The 19,328-nt window shown below is 38.8% G+C and overlaps 1 protein-coding gene across 3 annotated transcripts in view; it reads right to left on the bottom strand.

Annotated features, from left to right (window-relative positions):
- Nucleotides 1-19,328, bottom strand: part of stab1 (stabilin 1) — a 210,170-nt gene that overhangs the window by 50,770 nt on the left and 140,072 nt on the right. For all 3 annotated transcript variants that reach the window (XM_051920983.1, XM_051920982.1, XM_051920984.1), the window contains exons 56-60: nucleotides 19,102-19,251; nucleotides 14,335-14,439; nucleotides 12,656-12,763; nucleotides 9,568-9,758; nucleotides 3,404-3,548 (exon numbers count right to left, since the gene is read on the bottom strand). In XM_051920983.1, the coding sequence (XP_051776943.1) occupies nucleotides 3,404-3,548; nucleotides 9,568-9,758; nucleotides 12,656-12,763; nucleotides 14,335-14,439; nucleotides 19,102-19,251 (699 nt within the window). The remainder of the gene's footprint in view (nucleotides 1-3,403; nucleotides 3,549-9,567; nucleotides 9,759-12,655; nucleotides 12,764-14,334; nucleotides 14,440-19,101; nucleotides 19,252-19,328) is intronic.

Here is a 19,328-nt window from a genome sequence, read left to right on the forward strand (position 1 = left end):
CAGGCCCAGATGTTCACTGGCAAAGTTAAGACGAGCCCGTACCTGTGTCATCTTGAGCAGGGGGACCTTGCGGGTGCTGCAAGATTTCAATCCATTACAGCGTAGTGTGTTACCAATGGTGACTGTGGTGGTCCCAACTGCCTTCAGATCATTAACAAACTCCTCCTGTGTAGTTTTTGGCCGATCCCTCACCTTTCTCCTGATCATCCTCACCACATGAGGCAAGATCTTGCATGGTGCTCCAGACCGAGGGCAATTGATGGTCATTTTATATTTCTAACATTTCCCAATAATCGCACCAACAGTTGTCACCTTCTCAGCAGGCTTCTTGCTGATGGTCTTGTAGCCTATTCCAGCCTTGTGCAGTTTTACGATCTTGTCCCTGATGTCCTTTAACAGCTCTTTGGTCTTGTCCATGGTGGTGGAGAGATTAGAATGGAAGAAACGGATTTTGTGGCCAGGTGTGCTTTATACACATAACGAGTTGAGATCAGGAGTATCTGGAATTGATTATTTGATTGATTGATTGATTGATTCTAATCACCAATCTGTAGAAACCAGAATTCTGGCTGGGTTGTAGGGGATAAAATTCTTATTTCACTCAATGACATACAAATCAAACTTACAGATTCAGCAGGGGATCAAATACTCATTTCCCCCACTGTAACTCTTAAACTAAGCAGGAAATTATTACATACCTTTCACAAATTGCGTAATAAAAAAATGTAAGCGGTACTGAGAAATAAAAGGTTGAGATTGGGACATGGATAAACTGAAAATTAGCTCTTTTTCTGAGAATCAATACTAATATAACAGATCGAACATTGCTGCTCATCTTTGAGTTTTTCTTTAAAGGAAAAAGATGTAGAAATTCAACCGATATTTCATCTGCACATTCAGGTTTATTTAATTAATATTTCTTTGATATTTTCTACGCTGATGTACTGTAGTTTTTAAGCATCATAATATTCCCCATAGACTGCCTGCCTCGTATAGATTCTCCATATATTCTACCCATCTGGCAAGTAATCCTCGATCATCTCTTTGTCCTTTATTCCACATGTGCTGTTCTTTTTTGTATTTGTGTTAATTTTTTGACGTTTTTGTCGAAAAGAGGAATATGTTTTTGTTGCTCATCCCGTTCTTGGCATTTGGATTGAAAGGGTTCAGTTTTGGCCTCCACGCATTTCTTCTGCACCTGTCGGTGTAACTCTTTATGCTGTTGTTCATCCTTTTTGGAATTTTTCTACCTCGTTCTTTCTCATTATGTCCAGAATTTCTTGTGTCACCCACTGTTATTTATTTCCATTCCTCTGTTTGTGCACAGTATGTCAGCCATTTCTTAATCTTTGCCCACAGCTCTGTACTGTCTTCTTTGACTTGGTGACTTTCATCTCAGGTTTTCACCATTTTCATTTCTTTCTCCAAGTCCAGAAGGCCCCAGTATCAAACCTTCATGACTGCTACTACCCTCGATTATTAAGGAGCTAAAAGCAGTCTACTGAATGAGAAGAAATGAGAATTCAAATCTGGTGACAAATAAGCTTTAAAGAGTGTACAGCGAGTGCAGAAGAAAAGTTTAATGAAAAAAAGGAAGCTTACAGATATAAATAGGAGATATTTGGAATGGACTGGGCAAAATTACTAGACTCGGGGAAATTCAGGACTCAGGTGCTGGAAGGGAATGTGCGCAAGTCTATCACCCTGAACTAATGTCTTAATAGATTTGTCCTCTTTCCACCACTATCTTCTTCCAAAGGCCAGTGTCCCCAAATCATCCTGTGGCATCAACAACTCTTACTACTGACCATAAATATGGACTTTCTATCAAGTGAGGAGACAACTGAGGAGGCTATACACAGGAAAAGCCATGGGACTAGATGGGGTCAGTCCTCCAACTTTGTGGTATCCTCTGCTACCTGTTCACTCTGTCACTAAGGCTCCTTAAAATGTAGCTGCTGTGGAAAGTATCCTGCATTGTTTAATTTCCAAAGAAACTGTCTCTTCATCAAATGATTACTGACCATTGGTCCTTATATCCCACATCATAAAGGTTTTGAGAGGATGGTCCTGGACTACAGTATATGAGTCCTCTCGTGAAAGATCACTTGGAGTCAGTGCAGCTTGCTCATTGGACAAAGATTGGAGTAGAAGATGCAATTATCTGTGTGTTCCACAAGGCTTATTCCCATCTGGACAAAGTTGGCAGCACTCAGAGTATTTTGCTTTTTTTTGTTTTGATTTCTCCAATACAATCCATCCATCCCTGTTAAGGGGTAAACTCAGGGATATGCAGGTGGATGAGCATCCGATGTGCTGGATGATCGGTCAGGTTGACTGCAGTTTGAGGGTCTCAAGGACTGTATCTCTGATGTCTATGTGACCAACACATCACATGAAACTGTCCTGCCTCCTTTTATCTTCACCCTGTGCACCTCAGCCTATTAACACAGCACCAAGTCATGTCACCTGCAGGAATTCGTCAATGAGTCTGCGCTAATCTGATGCATCGACAAGGGGTGGGGGATAAAGTATGGGAGTCAGATAGAGAACTTACTTTCTTAGTTCAAAGAAAACTGTCTGCAACTCATTATACAGAAAAACCAAGGAACTGGCTCCAAAGAACCTCTATGCCCAGTCACTTGTGTTCATTTCTGTGTATTGTATTGTATTTACCCCCCCCCCCCCACTTTTTTTTTTGACACCCACTGCATGCCCAACCTACCTGGAAAGGGGTCTCTCTTTGAATTGCCTTTCCCAAGGTTTCTTCCATTTTATTTTTTCCTAAAAAGTTTTTCCTTGTCTTCTTAGAGAGTTGAGGCTGGGGGGCTGTCAAAAGGCAGGGCCTGTTAAAGCCCATTGCAGCACTCCTTATGTGATTGTGGGCTATATAAAAATAAATATGTATTGTATTGTATTGTATTATTCTAGGTGTGGAGGTGGAGGTGGTGCACTGCCTCAAGTACGTGGAGTTCCACATCAGTGACAGCCCGGATTGAACTTATAACACAGAGAAACTATATAAGAAAGGGCAGAGCAGGCTCTTTCACAGTTTTTCAATTTGCTTTGTTAAGTGAGAATAAATTCACAGCCCAAGCTTGGAAATAGCCAAAACCAAACAAACAAAAAACAACACCTTAGGCTAAACAGACATTCAAAACTTAATTAAAGTTGTTAAATGTTGCTTTGCTTATTCTGTAAGTACAGCCTAACATTAAGTAAAAAAGCATCAACCTAAAAAGTTGTAATACTTATAAAAATGTACTTTGTTTAAACAATTGTAAATCAAATTGAAAATAAATCATTGCAACATATAATAGAAAGATATGACAATGAGATAAAAACATATTGAAAATGAAGTAATACAAAAGCCTAGGCATTTATTGGCACTGCTCTGTCTCACCTTCATAATGGAGGTCTGAGCAAATCGCCTGAGGATGGCAGCCTCCGTTGTCGTTCTGGCACCGGTCCACAGGGGGCACTGCCTTCTCCAGGCATTGTATTCCATTGCCCACATAGCCCGCCTGGCATTCACAGCGTCTTGCATTCTGTAACAAATTGTCTTTGCTTACTAAAGGACTGCACATTTATTTAAATAGTTAAGCAAAATGTGACAATCAGCATAAGAGCAGCAGGGCTCATGTTTATCAAATATAAATATAAAACAATACTTTTTAAAAACCATGCTCATATTAAGTTAAAAAGTGTACTAAAAAGTAAAAAATAAGTCTCTCATACATCACTCGTATAATAAAAGGTGGGTGCTTTTGCTAAGATTTTAAGAAGTGTTTTTTGAATGTTGATTGATGAAAAGCACCCACCTTTTATTTTACGAGTGATGTATGAGAGACTTTTCTGCCTTGCCCCCTGTGTTGGCTGGGATTGGCTCCAGCAGACCCCCGTGACCCTGTAGTTAGGATATAGCAGGTTGGATAATGGATGGATGGATGTATGAGAGACTTATTTTTTTTACTTTTTACTAAACTTAATATAAGCGTGGTTTTCAAAAACAATTTTTTATATATATATTATTTTCAACTTTTTGTCTTGGGTTTGTTTTAGTATAATTTTGTAATCAATATTTTAACACTTCCTTTAATATTTCTATCTGTTACTAGCGCCATCTATTGGTGAAATCTTAAACTATTCTTCATATGAAAATTTCATTTCTTAATTAACATGAATTAATTGATCAATTAGTGAAAATGATTATTGATTCATGTATTGTTATCGGAAGTGAGTAAGTGTGCAAAATTTCAAGTCATTTGAACAATAGGAAGTGGGTTAAATATTGATTACAAGATTTATACCAGACAACAAACAGGTGAAGTTAAAATAAGCGTGGTAATAATATTACTAACAAACTAAACATTGATGGTGGTTTATATTTATTATAAGCAGAGTTTAACCTTTTGTCTACGTATCCATTCATCAGGTAAGCCAGTGGTTCTTAACTCTGGTCCTAGGACTGTGTGTGTGTATTTATTGACCCACAACTAGAAAATTATTTTTACTTTTAGTGCAGTGTGTCATTTATATAGACATCTTGTTCCTGCTGTCATTCTGCTGCATTTATTTTATGTTTCTGAGGAAATCCATAAAATCAAGTTCAGGTTTGTGCAGTGGAGGAACCAAACCTGTGGCCTCCACCTAATTACATGTTAGGACCCTTAGTGGCTCCTCAGACCACATTTAAAGTTCACCAGGTCTGTTTGTGTGTATCAGATTATTGTTTGGTCAGTACAATCAAAGTATCCTGTAGTTTTCACCCATTGTTTCATTTAAGATTATGTTTAGTTTAGGTACTGCAGAAATGCATCTATTACTCATTTCCTACTATTGTGATGTGAAATTTTGCATACAAGTTGATAAATAGTTTGTGTGTCTTTATTTGTAACTTAGACAAAGCAATGTAATATTAGTGGTACATTATTGATAATTAAGAACCCCTTCCCCCTTTCAGGAATGAGTCTCTTTGTAATTTTACGACAGGGTTGGAGAGAACTGCCTCAAACAAGTTTGACTAATATTTCTCTGCTGAAGTCTCTCAGTCAACCCCCACAGGAAAGCCTGGCTGCCTAACTGCCAAGCTTTACCTTAAAACATGGTTTGGGGGGCAGGTGTCAAGTTATTCTGTCCCCCCCCATTGGTCTGAAGTATGGCTGTTTGGAATTGGCTTGTATCAAAAGCCTTTAATTACCATGACGTCCTATTGGCTGTAGGGGTTGGACAGAAAATCTATAAATTTGCTTGCTTTACCTCTTTCTATCTCTCTCTCTCTCTCTGACCAAGTGATCAAAGACCATCTCACACCATGAACTGAAAAGGACAACACAATGAAGAGCACAGCTCGGCAGCCATATTGAGACAGGCATGCGGCCTGTTCTGAAGAAAACGGACCACAAATGATGCCTTAACTAGAGACATTTTAAGTAAGTAACAAGTCTGTGTGCCGCCTGAAACTACACATCACCATTTATCAAGTTGTATGGTTGCCAATATTCAAATGTACTTTGCATATTGTTATTATTTATGAATATTATCAATAACTAGCAAAATACCCGCGCTTCGCAGCGGAGAAGTAGTGTGTTAAAGAGGTTATGTAAACATATATATACATAAACATACTGTATATACATAAATATATACATATACACATCCACATATATATACATATATCAACATATATATACATATATATATATATATATATATATATATATATATATATATATATATATATACACACACACACATGCAGACACATATACATATATATACATATACATATTTGTATATCTACATATATATACACATATATACATACATATACATATTTGTATATGTACATACATACACATATATCTATCTATCTATCTATATATATATATACACACATATATATATATACACATACATATATATACACACATACATATATATATATATATATATATATATATATATATATATATATATATATATATATATATATATATATATATATATAGCTGATTACCCAGTGGATTCGCTCACTGAGTGCAAGAGAAAAAAATAAAATGTATGTATAAAATAAGTGTAATTGCCAAATTTATTTTTGCACAAATAAAGAGCACTCACAATAACATAGAAATCAATATAAACAACATTAACATCATTATCATTTGAGAATATGAAGTAATATATAAGAAGCACATTGCATATAAATATAAATTATTAAACATTAAAATGTTCTTCTATAAAACAGTACCGTGGCTATTCGTTTGTCTGTCCAGGATTTTAAATCAGCTGTAGCTCGCAAACTGTTTCACCTATTGACTTGAAATTTGGTACACAGATACTACGTCACGTCTACTATTCGCTTTCCCACACATATGAACACACACACATATATATATATATATATATATATATACACACATACATATACACACACATACACATATATACATATATATACATAGTGCGTTGCAACACGGGCTGTGATTGTTACATGGGAGGGAGACGACAAATCACAGCTTCCCGCTTTGTAATCGGGCTTGTGATTGCTGCTTTGACGGATGCCCAGATCCCACAGTATTTCCCCTTAGGAGAGGCGTTAGGCAAGTGTAATTGAATAGCGGTGCTGTAAGTTATTACTCTTTTTATCTTTATTTTATTTTATTGTAGAATCAACTCACAGCTGCGCGCACCAGTGCGTGCGTGGCGGATGCGTACGGCTGACGTTTTCATTGTCTACCACCTTCGCTAATCATTCTTGAGGCAGATTGAAGACTTAAGTGCCAGCTTAACTGAAAAATTAAAGAAAACATACTAAGTTTTAAAAAAAAATCATTTTTAACGGGAAAAGATGCCGACGAAAGAAGAGAAGCAGCGGGACGCTAGGGTCAAGAGCTGCTCATTAAGCAGCAAGCGCATCAACCTCTGAGCAAACGAATGTTAAACGTACAGAGAAAGAGGATAAATACTATGAATGGTCATGTCAAGTGTATTCACTCCACGTTATCGTGCAGTGCGCTGTTACTGGTATTTTGATAAAAGAATCTGAATAACATATAAGAAGCGTATAAATTATTAAACAGTAAAACATTAACATTTAAGAAGTAAAGATACATTGAGTACTACTGTAGTGCTTTCGGGTATAGTACATTTTTTGTTTGCCCATTACATGCATAAATGTATACATTTTTTGGTGTACCTACCCAAGAACACGCGACATGACCCGGCAGTTAAAAATTTATCGCTCCAGCAATTTTAACTCTGTTACAAAGTCATCTAATATGGTATTGCAAATGGCAGCGGGAGCGTTTCTATAAACTCAATTTAAACTTACTGTTTACACCGTGCTTTGAAGATGCATAGTATGCGACACGTGTTTCGCCGTAATTGTGGGCTCATCAGGAGAACACAGTCACTGCACTCCCTTACGGGAATCGATCCTCGGACGTAGAGGCGAAGCCCCTAACGTTGTGCCACGGCGTGAGGTTCGTTCATTTGACAGCATGTAGATCGGGGTAATTACATTGCAGGCATTCGTAGTCTGATTCACAATCTGATTGTATGGGTGGTTACCTACCCGGTAACGCTTGTGGTTGGTGAGCAAGTCGGCTAACTTCTGCCACGGTGCCCTCTTTCAGTTGCGAGAAGCAGATCATACAATGGTTGAAATAGTTTAATATATATAGCAAAATCACCGCGCTTCGCAGGGGCGAATATGGTATTGCAAACGGCAGCGTTTCTATAAACTTAAAGTTACGGTTTATACCGTGCCTTGTTTCATATTCTTTTCCTACCTTATCAATTGTGTAATGTGTTTTTTGAACAGGTTTCATTCATGTAAGTGATCACTCCTGCTGCGTTCAGTCACTTCACGTGAGCCACTCTCTTGTGTGATGTTGCGATGTCCACGGGTTTATTTAATGTTAGCTAAGACCCGGAAGTTAAAAGTTTCTCGCTACAGCAATTTTAACTCTGTTACAAAGTGATGCAAACTCTCGTTTATACCTCGTGTCTTCTCATTAAACTTGTATCTCGCGAATATGGCATTGCAAACGGCAGCGGGAGCGTTTCTATAAAGTTAAGGTTACGGTTTACACCGTGCTTTTTTATACCTCGTGTCTTCTCATTAAACTTGTATCTCGCGAATATGGTATTGCAAACGGCAGCGGGAGCGTTTCTATAAAGTTAATTTAGACTTACGGTTTACACCGTGCTTTTTTATACCTCGTGTCTTATGAAGATGCTTGTATGCGTCACTCACTCGCTTCTTATTGTTTCGCTGCCTTGTCAATTGTGTAATGAATGTTTTCTTCTGCGCTCTTTGGGGCTCCTCCTTCTTTTCTACGTACTGAGTTCACAGTCAGTTCACGTGATTACGTGGGAGGCGTGATGACGCGACACGCAACTCAGTCTCCTACGGCCATCTTGCTGCCTACCATTACAGTATATGGACAAAAAAGAGGTTCCAGTTATGACCATTACGCGTATAATTTTGAAATGAAAACTGCCTAACTTTTGTAAGTAAGCTGTAAGGAATGAGCCTGCCAAATTTCAGCCTTCCACCTACACGGGAAGTTGGAGAATTAGTGATGAGTGAGTCAGTCAGTCAGTGAGTGAGTGAGTCAGTCAGTCAGTGAGGGCTTTGCCTTTTATTATTATAGATACATTGTTTAAATTGTAACTTAACTCCTGCTTGTCTTTTACTATACCTAATTGCCTGAGGTTATAGATGTAGAAGGGAAGGTGGGAAGAAGTTATATGGTATAGTACCTTATAAACAGTGGTAAGTCTGGGAGATTTGAGGCATTCTGACAAAGGCTACATATTAATAATACAAAAGGGGAAAGTAGAGTAATATAATACTCTACCAAGACAAAACCCCTACTATGTAGCAAGACCTTAACAAACACTTCTTTGGGTCCTCATAACACTTATTAGTGTTTATTCATCTCTGCAATGTGACCTGCTGACAAACATCACATTTGCATGCTCAGAGGTGGCTAAACCAAAGCACACCTCTATTTGAGGTGACATATTTAGTATAAGACCTAAGAATCCTCTCATTTTAACAAATAGCTATACCATCATTTTAATATGCCACTCTGCATAGAGATGAATAAACCATCTAGTGATGTGTCAGAAGTGTTATAAAGACCCAAAGAAGCCTTTGTTACGGTCTGGTTACATAATGTAAGAGGACAGGACATGAGTAAACTGCAGTGTCCCCAAAATGATTTCCTATACTTGCTAAATCTCTTACATTGTTACTGTATGCCAAAGCTCATTCTGACATTATCAGGCACTGGGCAGGAGCAAACTCTAGACAGGCTACCACACACAAGCTCACTTTCTCATGCGGTGCCACCATAATAAGCAGTTTTAGAAATGTGGGAAGAAACCAGAGTGCTCACAAAAAACTCACGTCAACATGGGAAATGTGCAGTCTTTGGGAATTGAACTTACTGTATGTCTATAAAGTCGTGAGGTATCCACGCTAACACTGCACCACCACACTTAGACAGTTGAATTTTAATGGCATGTGGCGTTTCTTTCATTGATAGTACTTACTGCACCGGTAAAGATACAAAGGGCAAAATCACTGCAGTCTCCATTGTCTGTTGTGCATGGATTTATAGGGGCACAATAATAGCCGTCTCCAGTATAATTAGACAGACACTGACATGTTTTGATGAGTCCACTTTGCGTGCATGTTGCATCTTCATGGCAGTCTCCGTTGTTGTCTTGGCACATATCTATTACTGTAGGCATGAGAGAGGGAAAAGCAAATGATTACATAGTTAGCAGTTACTCAAGGAAGGCTGTGAAATAATTTACTCAGCTATTATTAGATAGATAGATAGATAGATAGATAGATAGATAGATAGATAGATAGATAGATAGATAGATAGATAGATAGATACTTTATTAATCCCAAGAGGAAATTCACATAAATTAATATTCAATATTAGTATTGAATCTTATTGATTAGGAATACTCTGATGATTTGGGAGGTCCTGCCACCCATTAGATTGTTGCACACAGTAAAATGCCATGCTAATGTGGTATTCATTATCTGCCTTCATTCATAGTGTGCTAAACAGTAACACACCATGTTTTTAAAATTGAAGGTGAACAGATTTTATAGAATTACACCACCCAAAAATGATTTTTTGTTCTTTCTTACCTCGTGTAGCTTGTAGTGATGGCCAAGAAAAAAATGCAAATCTCATGTTTTTATGGCCAACAGACATAATAGGTTTCTGATCAAAAGGGACCCCATGGTGATCGACACAGATAACAGCAAATGATTTTAAAAACGGCCATGAAAAAAAATCTCACGTTACCTAATGTACATGTCAAGTCATTCAGTCGTATAAAATCAGGACTATTGACCAAAGAATGAGTGAGAGAGGCAGGTCTTCCATTCAAAAGCACAATCCCATGTGAAGGGGCTTCATGTTTGTGGATTATTTTTATTTTTTGGAGTTATTTGTCTCCACATATAAAATGCTACTGACTGTGTGCATTTGTCACATGATTACCTGGCAATCCTCTGGGGCTAGAACCTTGATTGTGGCTTTAATTAAAAGCTTATGAAGGGAAACACACTGGTGAAGCAAAAAATTTGTGTAGCGAAAGCTGTGAAGTTATAGGAGCTCATGTCTTTTTTTTTTTTTTTTTTTACTGTAAACTGCTTAAGAAGGTGACATGGCAGAAAGGAAAAGAACAGCTGTGACATCTGGCGAGTGTGAAGCACATTGCCTAGGCCACTCATAGGAAGAAAAAGAACTGCGGCATCATCTGCTGAGCTTCAAGTAAGGAATAAAGAATTCAAGCACAACTGACCTGTGCTCCTGTCCTCACAACAAAGCAATCATTATGATTACAAAATACAGTGCTACACACCATGACAGTGTGAAAAGAACTCTAGTGATAACATCTCCTGAGCATCCAGGTAATTACAGGAGGCACTTCAGCGACAAAAAGAGACAACACTTAAGCTGAAATATAAAGCCATTTAGCCGCTGGCTTTTTATCAACATGCCAGATATACCCCACGACACAGAAGGCAAGAACAATTGTACCGCAGCCCCGGGAGAACAACTAAACCCCAGGCCGCTGCACATTACTGTTAGGAAAAGCAGTTTATTATCAAAATCTTTTCTGTGTAACGTGACCAACGCTCCATCCTTATTTATGACCCAGTCACCACACGCCCCAGATTGGCATAAGATAACAAGCGTTAAAGCGATGAAAGGAAAACAAAAAAAAAAAGAAAAAAGTATATTTACATATTAACAAACAAGACAGTTTAAGTAATTCCCCCCCAAAAAGCAAGTACATAACAAAAATCAAAGACAAACTTTTACAGATGTTCTCCCCTGAGATAACGCGGTTTCTCCAAATTAGATCACACTGTCCTTACAGTTCATGAGCACAGTGAAATGCAGGAATCCCCATGGAGTACGCCAGCAGCCAAGCCAATAACAAAATGTTCTGTCCTACTGGTCCCCAAAGCTCGATTGCTCCTGGGAAGCCGCAAAAAAGTTTGTCTTCCTTGTATCCCCAAGTAAAATAAAATCATCTTCCAGCAGGTGGCACGCAAGTGGATTCTTGGTGCTAACTCGCTGCTAAGCTAAATGTCTCTCTCTCTCTCTCCTTTTCCAGTTAAATCATCTTCAGCCCCAACTGCCCTGTCCGCAATGTGTCTTCCCCTTAAAGGTGAATCTCCCCATTTTTTGGGTAACCCTCAGCAACCCATTTCCTGATGTACACCCAAAGGAGATGCAAACTGATTACGGGACAATAGTACATGTGGCACCCGTAACACAACAACGACAGAGAAATGTATGCCAACAAAAAAGGAGATTGTTAAATACTCCCAACTTTCATCCATATCATATGCAAACATTGCTTTTACATCCCACATGAATGTTGGGTTAAAGAGCACTATTTACGAAAGTTGGATCGCCAATGTGCTCACTGTGAGGTTGCATTTTTTGATACAGAAAACAACAGAATAGCCAAAATGGAAATGCTTGCCCAGTATGAACCTGCTTTATTTGTGGACAAGTGAACTGTGTGTTTCCTATTATAACAATATTTTTGCCAAAAATACATGTGTTTTGCACGTTGGGAGTATAGAACCGAATAATTTGATGTCTGGATCATGCAACACGAGTAATGTGAAATTTTTCTTGTACGTTTTGACATTTTTTGTTGTTGTCCAGCATTGCTCACCATTGGATCCCATTCTTTTAGAAATTTAGTTATGTCTGTTCTCCACAAAACATATTAGAAAGTTATAATGTTTGGGTTGGGGCATTCCTTTAAAAATGTATTTAATTTTTCTTCTTTTTTTATTTATTTTTTTTTTGTATACACAAGTATTAAGAGGCCTGGAACAATGCTGTTTTATGGCAGTTTCAGATGTAAGTGGTATTTAAATTGAACATCATCTACCATATTTTCTAAAAGGCAAGGCAGGTGGCTTCAAGGCAAATTAAAAGACAGCAAAAGAAGTTTGGTCCTGAAAGTAGCATTTCTAGGCTGTTTAAGGAAAACTCAAACCCTGTTCAAGCTGCATTGTAATCTCAGCTACATAACCATTAAACATCACAGTTCTGTGTGACCAGCAGTTTATTATTCCTCTCACCTGTACAGTTCCGTCCATCTCCATCATACATTGGTCCACATTCACATATGTTATTCGCATGGCACACTGCATTAATGTTGCATTCTGGTGTACATATAGGCTTTACTTCTGCAGAAATGGGATGCACACATTTAAAAATGGAAACAATTAAACAAAACAGGCAATCATTTTTGGGCAAACATTTTAAATAAAAATGTTTTTTTTTTCTCTAAAGAAATAAAATGTAGAACTAAAGTTTCATATTCATCTGAAACGCAGTTGTCGGAACACACTGATTAATAAAATGAAGACCTGAACGTACCATTTTATGAAAATCTCCTAGCTGTCAAACATGCAGGTCCACTTATCATCCACCCATTCATCTTTTATATTTCCAGATTAGGAATTTGGAGAGTTAAGGGAAATTTTTGCAGCTTTAGACTGGTAGTCCAACTTTTGCACGTTGCGGCCATTAACTCAAAAGTAATGCTTGTTTAATTCACTTAACGTACGCACGTTAAGTTTCTGATGGTGCAATTATTACTGTTTCTCTTTGACGTCTGCTGGATTTCTTTTAAACCCCTTGACACTAGACTGGAATAAGTGGGCTTAAAAAATCGAATAAATACACATATATGAGGGTAAATCAAACAGTAAACACTGTTTGAAAATGACACGGTAACTGCAACAGACAGAAATCGATGCCATACAATGCATTCACAATGGCTTATGGGTAGCTTAAGCATGCACAGTGTAGCACTCTGCCTTTAGGCTAGTTGAAACCAAAGTCAAATGAACATGAACACTTCACTACAGGATTGCACTATTGTTGAACAACAGTGAGATTTCTTTGAGAGTGAAACCTGCTGAAAATCACCAAAGGATGATGGGCTTGTGCAGATCAGTAAACTGTTTAGGTACCCATCTTGTGCAAACTTTACAGCACCCCAAGTCTTCGTGGACTATTGCACGTGCAGATTCATAGCTCATATCCTAATGTGCAGCAACACTGAACAACTTAATCCGTTGGCCACCTCTGATGAAAGCATTCGCCATGTCGATGTGGGCTTGTGTGCATGATGTTGATAGTGAACCAGATCGTGTTTCATCAGTTACACTTTCCTCTTTAAACCTTTCTACCCTTTCATAAACATTTCGTTGAGTCCTGCTGTTTTCACTTCCGTACTGAGCCAACATCCTTTGGTGATTTTGAGCAGGTTTCACTCCCACTGCCCAAAGAAGTCTCACTATGGCATATTGTTCAGCAATGGTGCAATCCCGCAGCACAGCGTTAATGTTCATTTGACCTTGGCTTCAACTGGACTACTTATAATGGCAGAGCACTGTGCTGTGTGTGTTTGAACTACCCATAAGCCATCACAAATACGTTGTATCGCATCAGCTTCTACTCATTACAGTTACAGCGTAAGTTTCAAATTGCCTTTACCTTCTGATTTACCCTCATATTTAGTATTTGTGCCACTGGACAGACACAGACTTGTGTCACTATCCTTTGCGTATATTCTAACAGGCAATGTCAATGGCTCTCTCAATCCGGGTTTCAAGCCACACTCTTTCTGTTGCAGGTTTCAAATACCAGTAAACTGTGAATGAGCCTATGTGGACAAAGTAAACACCCCGGTCTTAATCCTATTCACAGCAGTTAATTCTACATAATGAAAATGAAAATCTGAATTAACCTAGTTCACTTTCACAGCGCTTCCCAGTCCAGCCGTCTTTGCAGAAGCAGCTCCCATCTCCATCGAGTCCTTCAGTGCATGTTCCATTTTCCGTACATTTACACTCTTTAAGGGAAAAAGAAATAATTTTTCAGTGTCAGCTGATCCTGATAAAAGAACACCTCTACCTAAGGCAGTACTCAGAAAGCAAACACTCAATAGAAATGGATGAAACAGTCAGTGGTGAGTATGGACAGGCACACAGTAAAAGGTGAAAGTCATCTGCAATAATACGCTCAGACTGAAATATGTCTGCAAATTAAGAAATGTGCAGGTGAAGATTGTTTTTTCTGCTAGAGCGGCTGCTTTATTAGAATTAAGGAAACTTATTGCCTTAACAATGAGAATACGATAATACAACTTAGTCATCCTTGTAAAACACAAATGATAATGATGAGCACCAGCGGAACACACAGTAACATAAATCTGATAAATGTACAAATCAAAGACTAACTGCATGCGAGCGAGGATCTTAAACAACTTTTCCACCTTCTAAGTACCAAGAACATTCTACTTTCACTAAAGGATGTTGGCTTGTGCAGATCGAGTTGTTTGGGTACCCATCTTGTGCAAACTTTACAGTACCCCAAGTCGCCCTGCACTATGGCATGCGCAGATCCATAACTGATATCCAAATGTGCAGCAGCACTGGACAATGTAATCCTTTCGGTCTTCTCCGATGAATACATTCACCATGCCAATGTGCGGCTTGTGTGTGTGATGCCTATCTCAAAGTTTCCCGATCAGTGGGTTGTGGCTTGACATCTGTGGGTTGTGAGTGGCTGTTGCCACCCATCTGTTCGGTGAAACAATAAACAGTGTTGCTCGATATTTTTCTCCCTTTCTAACCTCTCTCGTTTTGTATGACCAGGGGCAGACTGGCCATTAGGGCATTTGGGCAATGCTGGTCTGGTCATGGGCTGGCCATTTCATGAAATAAATTTTCTGTACTGGTTACTGTTTGACATTAAAATTAATTTTCATTGCTGCGATTTATATAGTCCTATATAATATACCATATTACGTCAAATTGTTTTAGTTGTCAGTACACAAAGTTGCAATGAAAAATTTTGTCAAAACAGCCTTTTGCAGAATTCTGTTTCTATATCGCTACATTTTGGCTAGCATATACATTATTGCAATTTATTTTATCTCATATCTAGTATTTAAATTCTTCAGTACTAATAATTAGTTTAGATTATATATTATGCATTTTATTGTTCTCTGTTGGTGTCCTTCTATTGCTGCTCTATCGAGAGTATCCTATGCTACTGCCTCTGTGTGTGGTTTTCCAGCTTCACAACAGCGCAGAGGAAAACACTTCAGCGGATTGTAAAGACTGCCCAGCAGATCATCGGCTGCTCTTTACCCTCTCTGGGTGAACTGCAACGCTCTCGCTGCCTCAGGAAAGCAGAAAATATCTTAAAAGACTCCTCACACCCCGCTCATGACATGTTCCAACTGTTGCCATCAAGCAAAAGATATAGGAGCATCAAAATAAAGTCTAATAGACTGTTGCTATTAGGGCACTGAATGCCACCTAATCACCTCCAATGCAGCAGTGCAATAGATGACATTATGTGCAATAGTGTTCATGTGCAATTAAGGTCTTATGTTGAATGTTTGTGTTCTACCTTATTTCTTCTTATCCTTTTGTAATTATATTTATTTATATTTTGACACCGCAGGGACTGCACCTAATTTTGTTGTATTTGTTACACTTCCCAGGTCCTCCCTTGCTGGAGTTTGCATGTTCTCCCAGTGTCTGCGTGGGTTTTCCTCCGGGTGTTCTGGTTTCCTCCCACAGTCCAAAGACATGCAGGTTAGGTGCACTGGTGATTGGAAATTGTCCCTAGTGTGTGCTTGTTGTGTGTGTGTGTGTGTGTGTGTGTGGTGCCCTGCGGTGGGTTGGCACCCTGCCCAGGATTGGTTCCTGCCTTGTGCCCTGTGTTGGCTGGGATTGGCTCCAGCAGACCCCTGTGACCCTGTAGTTAGGAAATAGCGGGTTGGATAATGGATGGATGGATGGATGTTATAATGACAATAAAGATATTCGGATTCTGATTTTATGTGAGTGATAATTAGTGGTTTTCAGCTGCGATTATTAGTATGCTGCGGTGGGTTGGCACCCTGCCTGGGATTGGTTCCTGCCTTGTGCCCTGTGTTGGCTGGGATTGGCTCCAGCAGACCCCCGTGACCCTGTGTTCGGATTCAGCGGGTTGGACAATGGATGGATGGATTATTAGTATGATGAAATACAGTTATGAAGCACAGGATAGGAATTTTTCATATTAGGACGGAACATTTGACACATCAACAACATCTGCGTTCTATGCCGATCTGTCGCTTCTTCACCCGAGGAACTTTAGTGAAGTTCCATTGGGAGCTATGGAAGAGCTGTAGTGACATTTGCTCAGATTTGACGATGGCATCACTGCTGAACAACTATGAACAGAACTGCAAAGCTTTGAACAGCAGTGGCCAACACTTAAACAATCAGTAGCAGACGCTTATACTGTGGAGGATGACAATGACAGTGACCGTGAATAAGATAGGACAACTGGGTCAACTTGCAAGTCTTGTAAAGATTGTCCTCTTTGTTGCTACAAGGTGCTACTTCGGTTGAACCTCTTAACTGATGCTTACAAGAGCACTGGGCTTGCCTACAAGCTAATGCTAATGCTGCCTGTGTCTCAAGTGCAGTGTGAAAGATCATTCTCTGCGTTGAAGAGAATCAAAAGCCACCTTAGAAGCACAATGACGCAAGAACATCTTGAGGCGTTCATGTTGATGTCGGTGGAGAAAAGTATCCTAGCCAAACTTGACACTAACAGTATTGTTGATGATGTGGCTGCTAAAAGCAGCAAGCTGCGTAAGGTACTAGCCTACTAGGGTACTGGCACTTGGACATGACATTGACATTTGACATGTACTCTAATAACATGTAAGCCGTGTTACTAAATTTTTATTTTTCATTAAATTTTATTTGTAGGCATGTCATCAGATTTTAAGTCGTGTCTAAACAACAGCATACAGATTAAGTTTGGCAACAGTTTAGATAGAGTTCATATCATAATAATATCATAGGCTCATAGCAAGTAGCGAGATGTATACTCATCATAAATTTTAAGAAAATGACAATGAATAATGGGCCAAGTGGGTCGACCTCGTCACCTCACTCATTTAAAGATGCCCGGGCCGGTTTTGAGACCCAGTCTGCTCCTGTGTATGACAAAGTGGGCATTTACCATTCTGCTAAGCTTTTAGTGGTACACAAGGCCTGATAAAACAGCAGTTTTAACAGGGATAAAGAAATCCAGAGGCACACCCAACCTGCGAAAACGGCTTAGCTGCAGCTCTACCATTCTTGGTCAAGCTTGTACTTCATCTGATAACAAAGGTGTAAATCAGAGTTGAAACTGACATTTCTTTAATATTCTTTGAGACATGGAGGTGCCAAATGGAATCCCAAGGTTCAACAAAGAGATATAATTCAATGAGTGGCAACTTTGATGGACAAATAGTGAGTGTATGAGCAGGCACTGGTTCTGTTACTTGAAGGGACTTTTAGCCACTCGCCATAGGTTACACCAACCTTTACAATTTAGCTGCATTCATCTGCTTGCAATCTGCTCACCAAAAAGCTGATGAGCTGCTCCCTCTTTGGGGTGCTGAAAGCTCAGATCCACTTTGCCAAGCGAAGCTCTGTGCCAGTTACTAAGCTCAGTCTGAGGAAGGCTGAGAAGCAGCCATTATTATTTCAAGACAGGGACTTCAGCATCTAATCTTTTGTTCCAGAAAGAGCATCACTTTTCTCTGTGAGGTTGCAGTGGACACAGCAAACAGCATAACAGAGAGAAGCATGGCACACCACAAACAAAGAACCATGTCACAAAGAGAAAGAAGGCACTAAAGCACATGAAGAATACTCCACTTGAACCCAGAGCAACAACTCCACACAACATCGGACATCATCCTTAAAGACTTGGTATCAAAAAACTGTTCGTCTGTGCCAAAGACATATTAAAAATTTACATAACCAGTATTTAGGTTATTTGTATTAATAAAGTATATCAAATCAAAAAAAAAATTCTAATCAAAAAATTCTTGATGTTTTTGCCTTAAAGTTGGTAAACGGGTTGTTAGATCGTTCACCAGTGTTTAACGGATAGTACTAATTTATAAATCAAGTCAAAACCAGAATCCACATTATTGCCAAAAGCCATTTTCTCTTTGATCAGAACTGTATCCACAAAGTCATTCCCTTAATTTCTTAAAGCTAAAGAGACAGTTTAATTCATGCAGCCATCTTTTATAGCTCGACCTTCATGAGTCCATGTGTCCCATAGTGTGCATGTCACGCGCCTACCAATTAATAGCATTTGGATGTCTGAAATGGCTGCAACTACAGATAAAGGAAAACTAGTTAACATTGCCAAAATAATGACAAAAATATAAAAAATCTTTAACAAAAATTAGTGATATGTCAGAAACAAAGTACATTAATGCATTCCCGACAATGTATTATTTCTTGGGATTTTATTGAGTTTACTTCTGACATACTGGCTGAATACCATCTTAAAAAAGAAAAGATGAAAATGGAAACTTTAATGCAATATGTTGGCATAATTTATTGAGGTTTGACAGTAACTGCTACGCAAAATAATTCATATGTGTACTACTGATGCCCACAAGAAAACAGATTGCTTTTAAATATTTATAGCTTACCTGTACAGTTTGGTCCATAGTGGTTTCTAATGCAAAGCTCACAAGCTACTCCTGTAAAGCCTGAATCACACTCACATTCTCCAGTTCCACGTGTACCATCAATGCATCGCCCATGATTGCTGCAAGGGGCTTCAAGTCCTCCTGGGCAAACTGAAAGAGAATGGGATTGCTACCGAAATTGCTGGGTTTTTAGTACAGTATCATTGCAGTTTAAGGTCAGGTTTATT

Source organism: Erpetoichthys calabaricus, chromosome 18 (genome assembly GCF_900747795.2).
Source record: "Erpetoichthys calabaricus chromosome 18, fErpCal1.3, whole genome shotgun sequence".
Classification (NCBI taxonomy): domain Eukaryota; kingdom Metazoa; phylum Chordata; class Cladistia; order Polypteriformes; family Polypteridae; genus Erpetoichthys; species Erpetoichthys calabaricus.